At 42.7% G+C, this 21,550-nt stretch overlaps 1 protein-coding gene across 1 annotated transcript in view; it reads right to left on the reverse strand.

Moving 5' to 3' along the window:
- mpped1 (metallophosphoesterase domain containing 1) overlaps positions 1-21,550 on the reverse strand; it is a 94,650-nt gene that overhangs the window by 65,318 nt on the left and 7,782 nt on the right. Inside the window, exons 2-3 of the mRNA XM_031288256.2 lie at positions 19,158-19,557; positions 15,085-15,266 (exon numbers count right to left, since the gene is read on the reverse strand). Coding sequence (XP_031144116.1) covers positions 15,085-15,266; positions 19,158-19,336 — 361 coding nt within the window. The 5' untranslated portion in view covers positions 19,337-19,557. The remainder of the gene's footprint in view (positions 1-15,084; positions 15,267-19,157; positions 19,558-21,550) is intronic.

The raw sequence follows: 21,550 nt of genomic DNA on the forward strand, positions 1-21,550 counted from the left end.
CTTCCGGAGTTCGGCCACCATTGTTCCGAGGCTGCGATGGGTGGTCTGCTCTTTGAAGAGGAAAATCCCTGCTCTGCCCAAAGCTCTGGCATGTACAGGAGGATTACTGCCCATTGTGTGTGCATGTGTGTGTGTGTGTGTGCTCTTATATGTGTGTTTGTGTACATGCAGGGGGGAAAAAAAGACAGAAATGTCCTGTCTGCCAAGACAAAGTTAATTCCTAAGTGTGTGTGTCTGCATAGATACCAAAAACGAGTAGCCAAAAACCCAAAACGTCCTGCCAAATAACTTAATACCAAAGTGTGTGTGTGTGTGTGTGTGTGTGTGTGTGTGTGTGTGTGTGTGTGTGTGTGCGTGTGTGCGCAGTTGCAGAAAACAGGGGCCAAATATATCCTGCCAACCAAAAATTATTAAATTAATAGCAGTGTGTATGTGTCAGAATGCATGTGTACAAGAAGCAGCAGCCAAAACCTTCTGCTAAAATAAAATTAAAGGAAAAGTACAACTTGGATCTTATTTCGTAGTGCAGGAGCATTTATTGTGTGTGTGTGTGTGTGTGTAGTCAAAGTGATTACAAAGTGTTGCGTTCTTTTTTTAAATGAGCACATCTGTCCACATCTGGAGCTTTAGTCCATCAACACAGTTGTGTGTGAGGTAACGTTATTGCACATTTTTCAGCTGCTTTTAAAACGTCGTTTTGCAGGCCAAATTGTCTTTTTCTTTCTTTAATTGATGCATCACTCGAGGCCCTTTACCCTTTTATTTTGTAAGCTTAGAACAGCTGTCCTAAGGGAGTAGTTTGACATCTCAGGAAATTTGCTTAGTTGCTCTCTTAATGAGAGTTGAAGATCAATACCTACAGAAAGCAGTGCCAGGAGGCTATTAGCTTAGCAAAAAGAATGGAAGTAGGAGGAAACAGTTGGCTTGGCATTGTCCAAAGTAAAAAAAATACTCCTACTAAAGCTCACTGAGTCTGCATGACATGAGTTTCAGCTCAGACAGGTTAAAAACCAACCCTTAGGTTAGCAAACTGGAACTGAAAACGAAGGTTAAACGTGGAAATATTCAGATTATTTACTTCAAATAAAACTAGTAATACTACAAACTACTACAAACATATTCCATTACCTGCATTCAAAAGTTCAAAAGATGATACAAGTATGTAAGTACTAGCAGCAAAGTGTACGTCAAGTATCAAAATGAAAAGAACTCAGAACTCAAAATGGATCCTGTATGCATCAGCAGGTAAGCAGTACTTTACTGTTGTACAAACTGTAGCTATAGGCTAAATGTAGTGAAGTAAAAATATGTACAGTATTCCCTTCTGAAACTTAGTGGAGTAGAGGTATAAAGTTATATTAAATGGAAACACTCAAGTAGAGTACAAGTACATTCAAATTTTACTTAAAGCTTTAGTGCGTGCCTGTTCCTGTTTGTGGCCATGTCGGACTTTGTTGTGTCAATGAATAGATGGCCCAAATTATATAATAATATACCATAATATAATACCAAACTCCGTCTACGTTTTTGCATGCACATATGCCCGTGTCTACTGTATATGTGTGTGTGTGTGTGTGTGTGTGTGTGTGTGTGTGTGTGTGTGTGTGTGTGTGTATACACCCCACAGCTTATGTGTGTCTTCTTTACGTATAGAACATAGTGAGATTAAAACCAAACAGCATAGCTTTAGCCGGCCCTTTATCTGTGCGTGCATGAACAGAAATGCAATAATTCAAAGGGAAGCTTCAAAAGCAACGGCACCGATGTTCAAAGACAGACAAGCTAAAGACTCAGCTCGGATCAGTCGTAATTCCTATACAGCATGTGTGAGTCAGAGACAGAGAGGGAAGACTGGATGCGAGCGAAGGGAGATGAAGGAGAGAAAAGCGGAGAGAGGTGAGTAAGGGATAGACATGCAACAAGGTAGAGATGGATGACGACGGAGGAAGAGAAGCGGCGAGGCTCCCGTCTTCTCACCTCGGCTTAAACTTAAGACTCGTTTCGTTTCATTTAACTCACCGCCCACACACTGCTGCGTCTCATCATACACACACAAGCAGACGCAAAACAAAGACAGCCGGCAATTATAAGACGGCGTACACAAACACCACCTACTGAGCCACGCATCCAAAACACACATTTTATCTGAGTACAGCAGCACCTCCTAACACTTCACAATGTACTCACTGAACATAATGCATTACACACACACACACACACACACACACACACACACACACTAAGACACAAACATACATTAGGACACACACATAAAGAAGCAGTGACAAAGACAGATACAGCGCTTCATCAAGCGGTCTCGTAGGTGGTCTCTCTTTTCTCTGTCCCTCTCCTACACTCCATCTCTGTCTCTTTCATCCTGTCTGCTCCGCTTCCGCGTTCGGTGTGAATGTGTGACGATGTCGCCTCCAGGATAATGTGGTTGAAGATTAAGCCGCGACTTTCAGAACGAGCGACGTGGGCTTCTCATGAATCCTGATGAATTCAGCGACTGGCCACTCGCCATCTGTCCCATGTCTGTTTTTTTGTTTTTTTTAAACTGGAGCTCTACTGGCGCCCCATTTAGCCGAAATGTGAAACTACAACCCTCTCCGGTATTCGGCAGAATGTACCTTTATGCTTTTGTCAAAGATAGATGATCGCAAACAAATTTACGTGTTACTGTTCTGAAACCAGTTATAAGTTCATGTGCTCAAGAGTACTCAAGATTTAAGTGTTTTTCTATTTCTTTCTATTATATTTTAATTAGTGCTGTCAAACGATTAAAATATTTAATTGCGATTAATCGCATTAATGTCATAGTTACCTCGCAATTAATTGCACATTTTTATCTATTCTAAATCTCCCTTGATTTCTTTTTGTCCCATTATTTTTTCTCATTTTAATTCTCTTATCAACATGGAAAAGTGGATCGGCCTGGCTTTGATGAGGGGGCGGAGAATTGGCATCAGCTGTGTGCTTGGCCATCAAGTGGTATTTCAGACTGGACGTGCTGCGATGATAGCTCAGTTCACAACGACAACACACAGATCACTTTGGTCTTGTCAATGGAACCATTTGGCAACTTTTTAAAAGTAAACTTTCCATTCAGAATCTTATTGGCATCCATTTCGGCGTCTCGCGCTCGTCGTCCACTCAAAATGTATTGTTAGCCTACTACTCTTTGGCCGGCTCGCAAGCCCAAACAAGTGTGTGCGGCGTGCCTGTTGTTTAGTTTCCGGTCTAGCTAGATCCGGTGTGGTGTTGTAGTTTTTCTAACATTACTAGTTGTTGCAACAGCATGTGAAAAAAAACTACAAAGTTTGCTATGCCAAAAAGAACGTTAATCTCGCGATAAAAAAACTTACGCCATTAAAATGGGTTTGCGTTAACGCCGTTTATTATTAACAAAAAGACACATCTGCAGCCATTCAACCAGCTAAACTACTTTACAGGGCGTCCCCAGCACCCCACTCCTACTCCCGACCAGTAAAACATCGGATTTGCCATTTGGGATTGTTGTGGGAGTAGCAAGTGTATCTGTGAAGTCGTTTAGGGGCTGCCGCACAACAACAGAATTTTGAAAACGCCGTTTGTTGCGTTTTGTTGCCTTAACCTAACCATAACCTGTCCTTTGAAAAAGTACGCCAAAGGGGTACCCAGAGCGTTAAAAATGTAATGCCAAGGGGTCTTGACGAGTCGGGACTGAGCATGTGTTGCTTGTAGTGATGAATCCATAGAGAATAATCACCCAACTGTGCAGGTCTCCTCAGCTCCTTGCAGCATTTTAGAGTCTTTTAGCTCATTGTTTTGGTTTTCTAGTCCGCCACTTTGTCTTGGTCTGGTTTGGTTTAGTCTCATAGCTCTCATCAACTTTGTTTTGTTTTCCACAAGGCATCTCTGATAAACCCACTGCCTAACACCAACAGCAGACACTCACAGTTAGCAACTAGCTGGTGATCAGGTTTTCTTTTTCCCCTGCAACATGCATTGACTTAAAAAAAATCTGATCTTATTTGTTGAAACAACAGTTGTAAGCATTGCAGACGAGCTAGTAAAATTATGCATTGTTGTTATAATGTGGCGACACATTTGCTTGACTAATCAAGACAGACAATTACAGACTGACTGATTGTGTTTCACTCTCCAACAGCTTGGCCGTTTGTTTGCTAAGTATTTCTGCTTGAAAGAAAGGGTTAATGCAGATTCAGCAACAGTTTGCGTACAGAAAATTACATGCACTGACGCTGACCCAAAAAACAAATCTGAGACAGAGAGAGAGAGAGAGAGAGAGAGAGAGAGAGAGAAAGGGAAAATTATGAAAAAGACTTCCATCATTCCATAAGTGATTTCCACAGAGGCTTCTGTCTCTTCCGAATGTTTTCTGAACTTGGAGGAAATTAAAGAAAATAACACACACACATACACACACACACACACACACACACACACACGCAAGGAACACAGTCTTTCAAGTGTGCAAATAGACGACACAAAGGCAGTAAGGGACAGATGGGAAACGGTTTGCTTAAATTTACAGTCACTTGAAATTCTGTCGAGTTTTCCAATATTAAAATCCGTAAAGGAGTGTCAAACCTCCTTGTTATGCTCTGCTCCAGCAACACTCACTGCTGGGTAAAAATAAGGAACGAGAGGAGGAGAGAGGGAAAAAGGGAGGAAAAGTGGCAAGAGAAGGAATAAGGAGGAAGGAAGGAAGGAAGGAAGATAGGGAAGGAGGAGAGAAGAAGAGTGCGCTAGAAAAAAAGACAGCAGTCATGAAAGTTTAATGCCCTCGCTGTTACCAAGCTAAAGGGAGCAAGCTGGGAGAACGAGTGAAGCTGAGGAGGTGAAGAGGAGGTCCAAAGGGGAGGCGCAACAGCTGACAGAGGATAGTGACGGAGGGCCAGAAATCACACACACACACACACACACACACACACACACACACACACACACACACACACGTGCATGCACATACACACACACAGACACACACACGTAGCTGCAGAGGTAGACGGGAGACATACACTCCTTCTCCACGGGCAACGAAAAAACACACACTCGCATTTAAAGTGCCTACACGGCAATCGCATCATGGTCGTCACTTATCTATTATTCAGCAGTTTAGGGGAACAGAGTAGAGCAGGGGCTAAATAAAGAGTTGTAGACCTCGCAGCCCAGAGTCAGAGCGAGAGGCCTGTGGTTGTTTCTTTATTAAGGGGACACTGAGACATAATGTTAATACCAAGACGAAAGTTGGCGTTCCATTGGTTTTAACAGTCTCCCCTGTTATAACAGAATTTGTATGCATTATACGAACAAGAACCTGAGGAACTTGAACTCCTTCACTTGGGGTTAAGGACTCATTCCGTACCCGCTGTAGGCACTATACTCACTTCACTTACTCTGAAAGGTTTCCATTCTAATACATTTTGACAGCTATTTTGCTGCAACTTTGGTCAACATTGGAAAACATTGTAACTGTAAATTGTAAATCTGAGCTGACAACAGCTACAGCTCTGCAGAGGAGAAATCTAAGCATTCAAGCCCACAGGTGTGGGCATAATTAATGGAGTATTGCAGCGTTCCTTAAAAAAAACTCTGCTACGTGAAACAAATAAGGGATGATGTTTCTTTTTTACCTATGGTTCATGAAAGAGAGGAAATGCCCTGAATACCCACAAAGACAGAAAATCACTGCAAATGGCCAGCTTTCATTGATCTGTCTTCAGTATTTTGGCCTGCGTAGTCAGTCGCTGAACTGAAAGTCAGACAGACAGACGGAAAGAGCGAGAGAACAAAGCCTTTAAGAATTAAAGCTGCTCCTCACTTGACCTCGCGTCAACTCCGCAGCACAATGATATCCATATTTAAACAACATTCACTGCAGTAGATTCCCGCTCACGCTATCACTTGGCATGAATATAGACGTCACTCAAGTCTACAGCGAGGGCAGCGCACACAAACAAACACGCGAGCACTCAGAGAAGCGTCGGCTCGGCTTACGAAACCCTTGTGGATGCCTGTTGGCGTGTGTGTGTTCACAGCTGCGGGTGTGTGCTGAAAGCCTGATCAAAGAGGCCATTATTGGAGACAATTGGACTGAAGTGCTGCTGCTCACAAGCTTAAGGCTTGCCCCTCGCCCTCAGTAACCCTTTTTTTCCCTCCTCCCTTTCTCTTTCTCAATATCTCTCCGCTGTCTCTCCCCTCACCTGTCCCGCACAATCTGCCTCCATCCCCCAAAATCCCATGCTCGCTCCTGCACATACAGTGGCTTTTCAACATCGCTTACAGTCGTCCTTTTTAGTATCACACACGTACGCATGCATGCACACACACACACACACACACACACACACACACACACACACACATACATACACACACACACACATTCTCAGAATCTCTCCTTCACTCTCTGTCACTCTCTCTCACACGCACGCACACACACATACACATACACATACACACACACATTTTCAGAATCTCTCTCTCTCTCTCACACACACACACACACACACACACACACACACACACACACACACACACAGGCTTATGAAGAAAAACAAAATGTATGAAGAAAACAACCACCAATGAAAACATATACTGTAAAAATAAAAGTTGATTCATGATTATTTATCCTTTAAGGACCATGCAGTTTGTTTGCATGTTTTAGTTTCTTAACTACTAATTATGTAAACTTAACATTTGATGCCGTGTTTAAATGCTGCACAGTTTTTGCAGAAACCGCTGATTTCCATTTTTGTAAAGAATAGAACTCCCTTTGCAGACTCTTGAATTCTTGCTTGACTTGTGTAATCAGCACAGCAAATGGAAGTCTGCATTCATTTTTATTACATTATCATTGCTTGGTAATACAGCAGATCGTCCTCACCCAGTAAACGGCTGTATAGGTCGATTGTGCAAGCAGCCTATAACGACCCATATTTACATTAACCCTTTTAGGCGACAACCTCTAGTGGCCCTAGTAATCATCATTGGAGCAAACCAAGAATCAGGTGAAGAAGTATAAAAGGGCAAAACTCCACGTAAAGGGGCAAACACAGGACTTTTCCCCAGGAGACCCGTGTTTGTGTCCCATGTGAAACCATTGTTTTGTCACCTGCTACTGAAATAATGTTTACACTATTAGAGGAGGAATCGGAGGAGAAGAAATAATTTTAAAGGCACTGACACACCAACCCGATAATCTGGCGAGGTCAGTGACTCGAGTATGTTCGGTGTGTTCCGTGCTGTCGTCAGGAGAAGCCGTCTGCATTCATTTTGGCCGATTTGACTTTTTGAATCGGCCAGTGGGCAGTCGGACTCAATGACCAATCTGATTGGTGGAGTGCTAGCCCTTGACTAGCGAATCAGTGCACGAGCTGACAACGCCAGTATCTTCTTATTACTAGCCATCGTATTTTCTTCCGTTCGGCGAGTAATGACAGCAGTCCTAAGTAGGAAATTATTGTGAATAGGCCTTCAACTAACAATTATTTTTGTTATTGATAAATGCCTTCACCATTTATTCTATAATTTCCTTTAGAAAATACAAAACAATTGTCCATCATGATGTTTCTGAATTACTTGATCAGATGAATCAAAGATATTTGGTTTATAACCATATAAGGCCTTTGCCTTATATGGTTATAAACCAAATAGCAAACCAAATAGCAGCACGTCTTCACATTGAGAAGCTGAAAACAGACAATGACTGGCATATATATTCTTGGTAAATGACTTCAACAATTAATTGTTTATCAACATTAGTTTTAATAGTTTTCTTTTGATTTACTAATTAAAGCCAGTGGGGAGATGTAATTAGGTACATTAATCTGACAGCTTTAGTTAGTTAGTTACTGTTTTGATCGTTTCTAGTTTCTAAAATTTTTTTTCTAGGATTTTTTCTGTAATGAGTACTTTTAATTTTAATACTTTAAGTAAATTTTCCTGATTTTACATACTTTTACTTAAGTAACATTTTCAATGCAGGACTTTTCCTTGTAACAGAGTATTTTTACGGTGTGGTATTAGTACTTTTACATAAAGTGCTCATATTATGCTCATTTTCAGGTTCATACTTGTATTTAGAGGTTATATCAGAATAGGTTTACATGGTTTAATTTTCAAAAAACACCATATTTTTGTTGTACTGCACATTGCTGCAGCTCCTCTTTTCACCCTGTGTGTTGAGCTCTCTGTTTTACAGAGTGAGACATCTCACTTCTGTTCCATCTTTGTTGGGAGTCGCACATGCTCAGTAGCTAGGTAAGGACTACTAGCCAGTCAGAAGCAGAGTATGAGGGCGTGCCCTGACAGTACCTAGGTAAGGACTACTAGCCAGTCAGAAGCAGAGTATGAGGGCGTACCCTGACAGTAGCTAGGTAAGGACTACTAGCCAGTCAGAAGCAGAGTATGAGGGCGTGTCCTGACAGTACCTAGGTAAGGACTACTAGCCAGTCAGAAGCAGAGTATGAGGGCGTGTCCTGACAGTACCTAGGTAAGGACTACTAGCCAGTCAGAAGCAGAGTATGAGGGCGTGCCCTGACAGTACCTAGATAAGGACTACTAGCCAGTCAGAAGCAGAGTATGAGGGCGTGCCCTGACAGTACCTAGATAAGGACTACTAGCCAGTCAGAAGCAGAGTATGAGGGCGTGCCATGCTAGCAGCTAGGTGAGCATTATAACATGTGTTACAAAGTGACCACGTTTGTCTCTGAAGTAAAGGCTGGACTACAATAGAGCTGTTTGGAGCAGTTTGTGAACAGTGTTTTCTGTTGGAGATGGTAAGTCCCTTTGAGGTGGACTTTGGGCTTTGTCACTTTGTAAACCTATAACATACACAAAAAAGATACATAACACAATAAAGGGTGAGCACTTTAAGTAAAGGCTCTGAATTGACCCTTTGCACGTGACGTCACGCTCCACTCGCGCGAATTATGAACGCCATGACAGACGCCGGAAGAGCTATGCTGTAGATGGACGGCAATCTAAACTCGTACGTTTTCGTTCGTGTTTGTGTTCTCACATTCACAATGTGCAGAGTAATCTTTACCAACACAAGCATGTGTATGTATTGCCTTTCTGTTTCAAATGGAAATGAGTGATAAATAAAATGATCCTCAACCAGCTAGCTGCCGTGCTAACCAGCTAACAGGTCCAACCCGATGATGACCCACATAACTAGCTAACATCGGTTATTCACTGACCTAGCTACATATCCAAAAAAGAAAGCTGTTCCATTGGCTAGTGCCGTCCAGCTACTACCACACTACTGTTTTTTTTTAGGGGGGAATAAACTTCAAGACGTGACATGACCTGTCCTCTGGATGACATAGCCACACCACCGCCGCTCCGCGGATTATTATTGGGATGATTATCACAGAAGCCTGTCTGAATACACTCACCGGAAGGGCCCTGTTCATGTGGAACAGACATATTAATTGCATTTTGTGTCTGTTAAGAGGCACAAAGGCACTCTAAAACTCGCCCCGACCACTGCCGTTTTAGCTCAGTGGACGCTTGTAGTACGTAGCTGTAGCGTCTCCGTGTTACCTGCACTGATTCCGGTCGGGGTTTTTTCTATCGAAAGTACTCGCGTAGCTATAGTGATCAAGATTAACGTAAAAATTGCCCGGAATTCTCCTTTTAAGTAAAGAATAGATGTTAATACAAAATAAACCCTAGATTGATGGCTTATCTTTGCCATTATGAGGTACCTCCCCCCGCCATTAGCGTAGCATCACGTACCTCTAACCCAGCCAGCTACAAAGAACTGGTTAGCATCCAGACTTTTAAAAGCTTTGAGATCAGCACCAGTATATGGGGATACCCCGTTTACCACATAGTGGTACAGATTGTGTGGACTGAAGTCGGGCAGACTCTGTGATTTAATGAGGTCCGTGAAAACGGAGGGAGAACAAATTAAGGGTCGGTATCCAATCCTGCTATCTCCAACTTCTCCAAATACTGCTCTTTGTGAGCACCTACCAGATGCCCTACTTCGACCGATAACGACACGACAACTTGTTGTTCAATAGAAGAAGCCATATAAAGCCACAAATACAGTTTATTTAGTGTTATGTATTTCAAACTGATTGAAACTATGAAACTTCCCGCTCGTCCACTACTGTTTAGCCTGTGCTTCCGCCGTCCGTCATGGCGCCGTCACGTGGTCGTGTGACGTGTTTGCAAAGGGTCAATACGTCTTCCACCACTGACTAAATCCAATTGTTTGTTTAAAAATCCATTAGTAAAAACCTAAATACGTAAGGTAAAATGACTCACAAAAAGCTAACAAGACTGCACCACTCACTCTCTAACTCAAGTCTTCATACAGTGACTGAAAGCTGGACCTGCATGGGTCACCATGACAACAGAGGGCAGACATTTGGCATCATCTCCAGGGCTGTGAGCTGTGAGTTTACCAAGGTAAGGCAGCCCTTCTCTCGGGAGAAGTCTTCCTCCTCCTCTTCCCTCCACTCTAGTCCTTTTAAACTTCCACCTCCTCTTTCCCTGCCATCCCCTCATTTTCCAACTTCCTTTCTCCCTGCATGGATTTCATCTCATGCCTCCTCAGTCCTCCCCTCTTTTCCTCTCTTCTCCTCGCCTACCCCCACACCCCCTCTCCTGCAGCGTTCACCATCCCTGACAAAGCCTTGAGCGGCTGCCAGCGGCCCCCGAGAGCCGGCTGATTTCCTGCTAAAAATAAGAGCTGAGAGAAGAATCGCTGCCACCGAGGGCTGAAATTGGAGAGGTTGTAGGAGAACGTGATAAGAGAGAGAGAGAGAGAGAGAGAGAGAGAGAAAGAGAGAGAGAGAGAGAGAGAGAGAGAGAGAGAGAGAGAGAGATAGGCAAATGAAAACTCAACACTGAACGAAAGAGGGGATAGACGTGGAAGAATGAGTTTGAAGGAGGAAGAAAGATAGAGGGAGAGAAAGGGGACAAAAGGAGAAACAAACTGAAGGAGCTACGCTAACAAAAATAAGAGTGAAAGAGGAGGTAAAGAAAAGAATGAGAAGAGACTCCAGTGGAGGAAAGATATGAGTAGAAAGTTTGGGGAGCAGATAGCGCTCCCTGACCAAGGCTCAGTTTGAGCCGACGCCTCCGTAATGAATACGCTAAACCTGATCTTCCTGTAAATCTGCAGTGCACACACTAAACAGCAGGAGTTACATTCATCTACAGAATGGAACGGTGTGTGTGTGTGTGTGTGTGTGACAGAGAAGGGGAGCAGGATGGAATGAAAGAATAGGAATAGCCAGATTATAAATATTTATACGAGCAGACAAGAGGAAGAAGAAGAGCTGGCAGAGTTACAGGGGAGAAGGAGAGAGGAGAGGAGGAAGGGATGAAGAGAGGAGAGAGTGACTTCAGAGGCAGCAGCAGGCGCTTTTGGCTCGGCTTATCTTTTCTTTGCCGTCTCTCCCGTTGCCTTTCTCGCCGCTGGAGTGCGGGCTAGCGGATTTGCAGCTTGCGGTCCCTGTAGCTCGCATGTGTGTGTGTGTGTGTGTGTGTGTGTGTGTGAGAAGGGGAAGGACAACAAGTTCTCCCCTTATCTCCCCCTCTCTCCTTTCCTCTCCCTCAGAGAAAGACACAAATACACAAAGGCCTGTGCACCCGCTAACAAGCTTCTACCATTCCCGGGGAGGTTTGTGCCGGTGTGGATGACGCCTGCGACAATGATGATGATAGTGATGATAGTTGGACTGCTCTGCTACCTCCACTGTTGTAGATTTACTGATTCAACAGTTTTTTGTTTTTTTTTGTCACGCTGCTTCGTACGAGGTCACCTCATTCCCGTTTCCAACTGATATCCAGTAGCGATGATAAGACTTGCACTCGCTCCCAACTCGGTACAGAGATAAGATGCTTCCACTGGAGGCTGGCGATGCAGAAAGTCAAAGAAGAAAAGTCTGAGCTCGGTGAAGTTTCTATGCCTCTGCCTGACAAAAGGAAGTCTGAACACTAAATAACCTGCTCTTTATAGTTACAGTAATAAACCAGAAATATTGTATTATTATTATTATTATGACTAAATATCTGATATGCTACCCTTTGATGCTTATTTATATCACATTTTAGTTATTCAACATACTAATGGGGGTCAAACGTATGAGGACAACCTCTGCTTTGCAACTGGAAAGCTTTGACTTAACTCAAATTCTACTTACTTTTCCCCCAAGGGCTTTCAACTGCATCTCAGTGTCTTCATCGTTTTTCATAAATATGGCACACTTGTCGCCATGACATTTGAGTTTAAGGGATGTCAACTGAGCAAACTCCATTCACTGAGGGCCAGATGTACGTACATTTGTGAATGTAGCATTGTCAGTGCCATGGCCAACCCGCAGAAAGCGTGCGTCCGTCATATTTACCAAACCTGCAGTTCATCGGGTAATCAGCGCCTTTCTCCGCCCACTATACCGTAAATTGCGCTCCACCTGTACGGTCCAAGCAGCGCATCTGGCTTTTCAAGACCCCAAATGTGCGCTCAATCACCCCCATCGTCTGAATGTGTGCCCGGTTGTAATTTTGCTGAGCTGCTGTTGTTGGGTTGTCTAATGGGGTCATTAGCCATGGTTGTTATTTCAGCATTAGTGGTGGGGAAATGTATGTATTGACTAGTGCGCTGTAGCAAAGCGTTAAGTACTGGTGCTATGATACGGCTGAGTGCAGACTGCGATATTCCCACTGCTGATGCTAGGACTGTTTGAAATGATCCTGATGCCAATATTTATAATGTAGCGAGGAGTTTAACAACTGCTGGAATGGAATGTGAACGCTGAGTCGGAGATTCAATGTCGTCTTTGATTTCTTCCAGTAACTGTATGTCTGCTTAATCTGTAACACCTAATGATTTCATGTTCACTCAACTGAAAAAGTGTGATCCTTGTGGCAAAAATCCTTTCAGCTCGTCTCCTTGGACTATGTCTTCGTCTTGCTCGGATTACTGCTGCCATTTCACCAGGAGGCATATGTGAGGAAACCCGCTTGCGGCTGGTTTACATCTGTTTTTAAGAGGCGGAATTTTTTTTACCGCAAAATAGAGGCGCGCGCCCTCTCATCTCTCTATGGGGAAACTCCCACTTTTCCCTTCACCCTCCCGTGAATGCATATGCATGACACGGAAAAGCGCAATTTGCCATTTTCAGTTCCCGCGACAGGCAGTCTGCGCTTTTACCTCAATGCGGCCTGTTTGTACATACCTCGCCATGCTTTTAGGCGCACGTTGCGAAACAAATACGCCTGAAGTGGGCACAAAAGCGTTAGTACATCGTACGTCTTTTCTCGCCTCACAGTTTTCCTTGGATTGGGGTGGCACCTAAATCATGGTTGCAGCTGCCACCGTGGTCTTGCTCGACACCCTGCTATACCCCGCAACTCCCCGCTATGCCCTGCTATACCCTACTATGCCCCGCTACGCCCTGCTATACCCTACTATGCCCCACAACGCCCCACTACGCCCTGCTATACCCTACTATGCCCCGCAACCCCCCTCTACACCCTGCTATGCGCTACCATGCCTCGCATGCCCCGCTATGCCCCACAACACCCCGCTACACCGCTTCTATACATAGTACACCAGGGGGAGTGCGTACACAGATTTGTTCACACGTGCACTAGAAAACTAAATGGCGATCTCATGACAGCAAGAAGAAGAGCCCCTTTGTTGTATTTGGCTGAACAAGTAAAAATAAATACATGAATGTGTGCGATCGCTTTACAAAAATAGGACCAGTGATGGGGAATACAGCACAAGTGCACGAAAACAAGCGGCCAGTTTGTTTTTGCAGCAGATGCACAGTTGGTGTGCTTGTAGCGTATACAGTCACTCACCACGCAGACGTCTGCACAGGGACATGGACAAATGACACATTTTACACGGCACAGACCCTCTCGGACATGCTAATGCAGCAACCATGAGTTGGCCTTGACAAAGAAAACTGGCTATGTAGGGAATGTAGTAAGAGGATGTAAATACATTAAATGTCTGTTGTTGAAAAATGCCATCTATAAACAGTGTCAGAAATCGGGGTTGATATAAGAGAAATCTAATTAAAAATGTAATGTAAACAATTAATTTGGGATCATCTCCTCCATCATTTAGGCTTTTGAAAACTGAAGAATGAACCTTTCTAGCCTGGTTTGTTTCAGCGGTTTGTTCCTGCTGTCGGTGTTAAACCATACAGTTATGAACTGGGGTGTCCCTGCAGTCTCTGTCAGAGCTGAGAGGACTGTAACACAAACCAGACTCACACCGCACCACATCACACTTAAAGGACCATACTGCGGGTTTTGCACGTTTAACACAAATCACATATAGGCCTGTTTTCCAAAGCACTGCATCAGTTTTTAGTTAGATTTTTTTCTTCATTCCAGGCAGCTGTTGGTTTCAATTCATATCAGTACGTCAGGAAAATCCACTTGAAGAGACCTTCAGTCAACTTCATTCTTTTGTTTGTCAAATGTATCATTGTGTGGAAGTTGTGAGCAGAAGACCTTTGAAAACCTCTCCTTTGTGGTGTGTTCAAGGAACTCCTTAAAAGTTTGTCAGCTGCCACAAAGCGCCGCATTCATGAGCGCTCTGTTTAACACAGATGACAAACAATGAGCGGACTGTGAAATCTGGTTGCTTCTTACATTTTAAAAATATATTTAAAAAAAATATGCCGCTGAATCAAATCTCTGATGTTCTCAGAGCGTCCTTGAACTCATCAACTAGGGAAGGGAAGACTCTAATCTATTCAGTAAGCGAGGGAATCTATTAAAAATGTATGGCATTGGCATGCTTGGAAAATGATCATCAGTAAAGTAAAGAAGATTTTTAACTTGCAGTCAAAGTTCTAAGACATGCAAAACCACTGATGCAGTTCTTTAAATTATACTGAAAAACCCTAAGATTCTGAAAACTTCAAAGAATCCTCTCCTATTCAAACTTTCAGTATTGCAGCCAGAGTGAGTAAATTTAGCCAGGCACTGACCCTGGCCTCATTATTTGAGTGTCACAAGGGGAACCTAGTTACAGAAAACAGGGCCCTGGCCCGCCCTGGATCCATAGCCACAACTTTCAGAGATGCTGACCTAGCCAGTCGTTGAACTTCTTGACCTCAGAGGGCAGTCCCAGCTCAGTGAAGTCTCCGGCGTGGATGAACACGTCTCCGTACGGCATTTGGATGCTGTCGGTGCGGGAGTGAGTGTCCGAGATGCACACAAAGCGGGTGTAGCCCGGCGGCTTGGGCGTGTCGTGGGGCATCGGGTCCACCCTGAACCGGGGAAGAACAACAGAAGACAAGAAAGTTAGGGGAGAGAGGAAGGGAAAAGGGGTCACACTGCGGCTCTTAAACAATGCAGGGGAAAGAGACACAGCACTGTATGCAAAGTCTCTCTGGTAGACAAGAGGAAGACAATGAAAGAAGTTTGAGTTAGTATCCAGCAGAAAATCATCCCCACAGACTCAGAGGCAGAGGAGGAAACAAGAGACATAGCGAGAGGCCACAATAAAAGCTCGGCGCTGAGAGAGAGAGAAAGAGAAAGAGAAATGTGCAGAGATAGAAAAAGAATAAAAGCACAGATATAGAAAAAGAGTAGAGTCCTGTGGGATTTCCAGCGAGTGTGCAGATCCACAGGGTCTCCAGGGGGAAGAGGGGAGCTGGTGAATAACCGTGGCCCACTTTAGTGAGCTCTCCTCCAGGTACGATTACACCCAGCCCTGCCTCCTCCTTCCACTCTGCCTCCGCTGCACCCCACCACGAGAGAGAAAGAGAGACGAGTGGAAGCGGGAAAGGAGATATATGCATCCATGTGGGACAGCCGATAGGAAGTGTGAGTCACAGAGTAATGAAATACAGATGAGGGTTCATGAAAAATGTTTCATTTCCACTATTGAGTATACGGAAATGTAGGGAAATGTTACGTGATGCTTCACGGAGCTACGGAGGGAACTTTTTTTAGCATCAATATAGCAGTGTTCAAAAGACCATTTCATTGGTGATATAAACTACACTTAACTAAAGTTTAAAAAAAAACTAAAGCTGAACTTGTGGAAGTGAGAGAAGGCCAACAGCTGCGTTATCGGAATTGCCCTCAAACTGTGTTAATACAAGCCAGGTAAACAACATTGAAGCTGGATAAATTATATGTAGCCTACTATAATGGCTCACTTGGTAAATTATGATAATTATGACATATTGCCACCACTGACTCCATTAGTACAGTGGATGTCATACTCACCACTCTAGTGTCTTTTTTCCTCAGAAATACTGTTCATTTATTCACAAATTCATTTCAGTTGCCTCTACTTTGCCGTTTTTTTTCGTTCAGAGTTAAAGGTATAGTAAGTGATGTCCCACTCCATGATCCAATACACTTTTGGTCAAATTCAGGCTATGTTTAGACGGAAACGATCTGAAGAGAAAACGCAAAAGTGGCGTTGCGTTCTCACATTTAATTCCGTGTTTAGACGAGCGTTATGGGGGGGGTGGCGTGTATATGGGGACGCAAAAGTGTGTGAAATGCGATCCACCAAGTCCGTGCGCCTGTGTAGAACCTTCCTTCTACTTGTCTCCCTCTCCTCCTCCTTTCTCCCTCTCCTCTCCCTAGTAGCGCGAAGTGAACAACAAAAGCTGACAATTTTGTCTGGACAGACGAGGAGGTGGAGTTATTGCTCCAAACAATGCACACACACACACACACACACACACACACACACACGGCACGCACACACACACACACACACACACATGCAGTGCACGCACATGGCACACTCGCACAGTGCGTTTTTACCCTTTAGACGAGAACGCGACGGTGGAGCGTTTTTAAAATTTCCACTCTGGAGGGTGGTTTCACTTTTTTGCGTTTTTAAGCCCCAAAAATGCCGTCGCTGTCTAAACGAAAGGCACATCTGATCAAATATTTTGTCGTTTTCACCCGCGAGCGTATTCGTGTAAACAGGGCCTTAGTGAATATCTCCTCAGGGTCGCCTAGCTCTCTACTTTCTGTGTGCGCTGAAAAGAAATCCGGCGTTACTACACAGCCCTGGCTGTGTAAACAGGAAAACAAACAGACAGGAGTACATGAGCCACAAAACATAATTCAGCCAATCAGCAACAGGCAGCGACAGTTGATGGTGTGTGTAGGGGGGGAGAGATATCAACAATATTTGGGCAGCATCGCTTACTGCCAAGGGGGTAAGGCAGCCTCCACAACGCGTAGTTCCTATGGAGCCATTTTGTTGCTAACAAGCCATCACCCGCCGTTAGCATTCCATTGACTGCCATTCATTTTGGCGCCACTTTGACAGTGAATAACTTTACATCTGAAGTGTTTAAAGACGATTGTGTCATAACCACGCGACTTACTGTCGCACAGTAGAGGAATTACCGTATAGTACAGGAGAAGCTCGCAGGCAGTTTGGACTTACATTAGCTGTTTAAGTTTAATTACTAATGTTAACTATCATTTTAGTGATCAATAATTAGCCTGTGTCTATGTTATCTCCTTACATATACCTACGCTCTCCGTCTCTGTAAGATTGGGAATGATTGAGATTTCTCTTGGCACAGCTACCAGAAGACTTCCAACTTTCAGACAGGTTGCTCACGTCACATCTACGTCTTCAAGCTCAGTTGGAGGCTGCTCAGTAACGCTCAGCCATCACCGGAAAAGCTTCTAATATCCTTCACTGGTCTCCGTGGAAATCTATGGCGTCACAGTGTCCATTTATTTAACTGTCTATGCTTACTGCACCTTTAAGCTTCCTGCACAGATGTTTAAAATTGAAAGCCTTCTTGTGGTTCAAAGAGTCACTAGTAGGCTCCGAACCATGTGAAGCATAATAATACAGTGACCACAAAAACTAAAACTGCAAAGTAGAAGCAATAGTGATTCATTTAGTAAGTCAAAACAGCATTTCTGAGCAGCAGAGGGTGAGTATGACATGACTCTTATTGTAATGATGGAATCAGTGCTGTGGAAATATATACGCTATATGCTGAATTAATAAAACAGCAGGTAAACACAGAGGAAGTGTTGAGTTTGCAATAACAGCAAACAGCAGCCACAGCTAATTAAAACAAGAGCAGAGCCAGAAACAGGAAGGCGTCTTACTAAAATAGAATATGACAAAATATAGAAATGTAACAGGAAAATTAGAAGTTGAAGACTGCCTCTAACAACATCCATGATACAGCTGGGAGCTTCTTGTGTTTGTTGATGGTGTTTCCAACACAAGTCATGGCAATCAAAATGACCTCACCATAGTGTCAAGTCCAGAAATCTATTTTTACAAATGCTGCTGTTACAATATGCAGCTATCCCTACAACCAAACATTGGCATTTTTATTTTTCTGCATGTGTACAGATTAAATAATTAAGATACAAGGTGTTAGTTAGTGAGCTTTAGAGGTGTTTCTTGCTGTTTCCCCCTGCTCCTAGTCTTTATGCTAAGCTAGGCTAACCACATCCTGACTCCAGCTCCATACTTAAAACACAGACATGAGACTGATATTAAATAATGAATCACCTCTCTTTTTGAAAGAAAGTCAAAAAAGCTTATTTCCTTAAATACCAAAATACTCGTTTAATGGATAATAATTTCTGGTTTGAATCTCAAAACATTATATATTTATTATATTATATTTGATTTATTTAGCACATATAAAAAAACATACATAACATAAATGATAAAATAAGTAAAAACGACATGCAAAGGAAAACCAGAAAACCCTCAAGGGGCTTGGCATGTTGGGTTCCCAAAAATAACTCAACAAAAAGTATAGCATATAGAAAATAAAAACATAAAAAACATAGTCTATAACAAAGGGACAGAAGAAAGGAACATAAATGCCCTGCTATGCCCTGCTTCGCCCTTCTATGCCCTGCTACGCCCTGCTACGCCCTGCACTGCTACAACTATTAATTTCTAGTCATAGTTCCATTATCTTTATTGTTACTATAATTGCCAATTGGGTTGTTGTATCTTTGTAAATCATAGAGTGTGGTCTAGACTTACTCTATCTCTATGTAAAATGTCTTGAGATAACTCTTGTTATGATTTGATACTATGAATACAAGTGAATTGAATGAGGAAAGAAAATAAAGAATGAAGAAAGAGAGAAAAGTAATCGTAAAAAAACAAAAAACAATGTTGGACTCACATGTGGACGTGTGGCGGCTGGAAGCGTCCCTGGTTGATGTTGTAGAAGGTGAAGGCCTGAGTGGGGTTGGTGCTATATTCGTCTACCTCCACCGCTGTCCTGTTGCCTCGCTGGGCTTGCGCCTGAGCCTGCGACTGCTGCCGTCTCGCTGCCATGATCTCTGACAGGGTGAAGGCCATGACACTGGGACTGGAGCGGATCAGAGCGGCGGGACCAGAGCAAGGTGTCGGGTTGGGAAGTTTAGCTGCTTGTTGTTTTTCGCTTTAGATAGTCCAGGCCTGTGGAGAGGCTGCTGCTGGGAGGCTGCTGACAGGCTCAAACCCTCGCTGAGCCAACAGTCACAGCGATCACCTCCTCCCTCCTCCTCTTCTTCTTCTTCTTCTCTGCAGCTCCTCCGCACCTGAGAGGAACACAACAGAGCATGGCTAATATGAAGAGCGTGTTGGCAATTCAGAGAAGTGTTGAAATGATGACTTGACTAACACAAAATTTGCCCCAAAAAATAAAGGATTTCACAGTTTAAGCCATCTATCAAGCCAAATATTTATTGTTTCAGCTTCATAAATTGGAAGATTTGATGCTTTATTTGTTTGATATCATTGTAAATAGAATATTTTGGGGTTTTGGACTGTTGATGTCACCTTGTCTGGCAACTTGTGTTTGTCATTTTTCACAGTTTCCTGATAATTTATGGGCTACAAGAAAATCTAAACTAAGGTATGAAATATTAGAGAGAACAGGTTCCAAAACCTCTGATGTCTAAAAATCATTTTGGTCTGACACCATCTATTAACTTTGTAACACAGGGGAAATGTGAAGAATTGCTTTGCAGGTTGATTTAAGGTGTGTGCCCCTACATATTTTGCCTGCGCCCCTAAAATTTTCTGTTAGGGGCCACAGTGCTCCTAGTAGTTTGTTGCACAAAAAATATGTGCTCTTGGGGTAATTGTTGGGTCTTTGTAAATTATAGAGTGTGGTCTAGACCTACTCTATCTCTAAAGTGTCTTGAGTTAACTCTTGTTATGATTTGATACTATAAATAAAATTGAATGGAATAGTAAAAAAAAGTCTTAGTCTGGAGCCCTGTGTTTTCTTAATTTGCAGGGCCACCGTAGTCTGTGTGTAAGGTAACCTAAAGACATGACTACACTCACTTCTTATCTATTAGTGGAAACTACGAGTTACTATTTATGTAGTGACTTTTGTTCATTGCAGCAAATTGTTTCCACACATGCATTTACAATTGTAAAAGGATCAACCATTAAGGTATAAATGTTTATAAGGATATTACACTGTAAACCCAGATTTAGTTGTAATTAAACTTTTTAGTGGTCACTACTTATTCTTTCATGTTTTGTTAAAAACCATATTCATTTCTAAATCACGTTAGTTGTTTGTAATAATCAGCTTAAGTATGCAGTGCACAGATCATATTTAGCAGAGATAACTAAGGATGGTAAGTTTCTGTATGGGAGGGGCGGGGTCATTGGAACTGTTCTGCACTGAAGCGGTGCAAAGGCTCATGGGAGAAAAAAAACATGTTCTGATCGTTTTCTGTCCTAGTTAAAGTGTGTTTTAATAATTTTCTCTTATAGTTTTAGTTTAGTATGGTTGATTTAGTCTTCATGTTTGTCTACATTTATTGTTGCACCATGACCGAGACCTGGGGGGGGGACTGATGGGGTCTGATGGGGTCTGGGCAGTGAGACAGTGTTGGGTCATGCAGATTAGAAAACTGTAAAGTCTCTTAAGTGAGATTTCCATACATTGGAAATTACAATCTGAGAATTGTTATCCTTTCTGTTTTACTGGAACTAATGTATTGAGTACATTGTTCTTAAAATCAGACTGTCATAAGGAAAAAAACATATTTAATTAATTCATTAATTTTGATAAGTATAGCAAACTTGAATTTACTAGTATAATTTTCAGTAATGTCTTCTATTGTAAAGTTGATTTGTCATAATACAACTTGCCCTGTTAAGTGTCACATTATGTAAAAACTTAAACCGGGCTTAGTTGTATCAACTTAAAATAACGAGTAAACTAGTTGCATTAATTATTTTGAGTTTGAACAACTCTTTCTGGATTGTGCTGCCAACCTAACAGTAACAGTTGAGGGTACAAAAATAATTTGTCCCTCCAACTAATTCCCAAGTTTTTATAACAACTAATATCAACTGGCAACTTGCAATAACAAGTCAGAACAACACAATGTTTTAAGTCCCTTGGACAACATTTTTTGATTTGTTAACACGACATGTATGTATTGCTGACAAAAACTGAAAAACCTTTTTTATAGTGAAGGAAACTGGCTATAAAAGGCAACCCCTGATTTTAGAAGGGTCTGCAAACACCAGTATGCTTTGTTGCCAAAGCATTCCATTAAATGA

This window comes from Sander lucioperca, chromosome 20 (assembly GCF_008315115.2).
Source record: "Sander lucioperca isolate FBNREF2018 chromosome 20, SLUC_FBN_1.2, whole genome shotgun sequence".
NCBI classification, from domain to species: Eukaryota; Metazoa; Chordata; class Actinopteri; order Perciformes; family Percidae; genus Sander; species Sander lucioperca.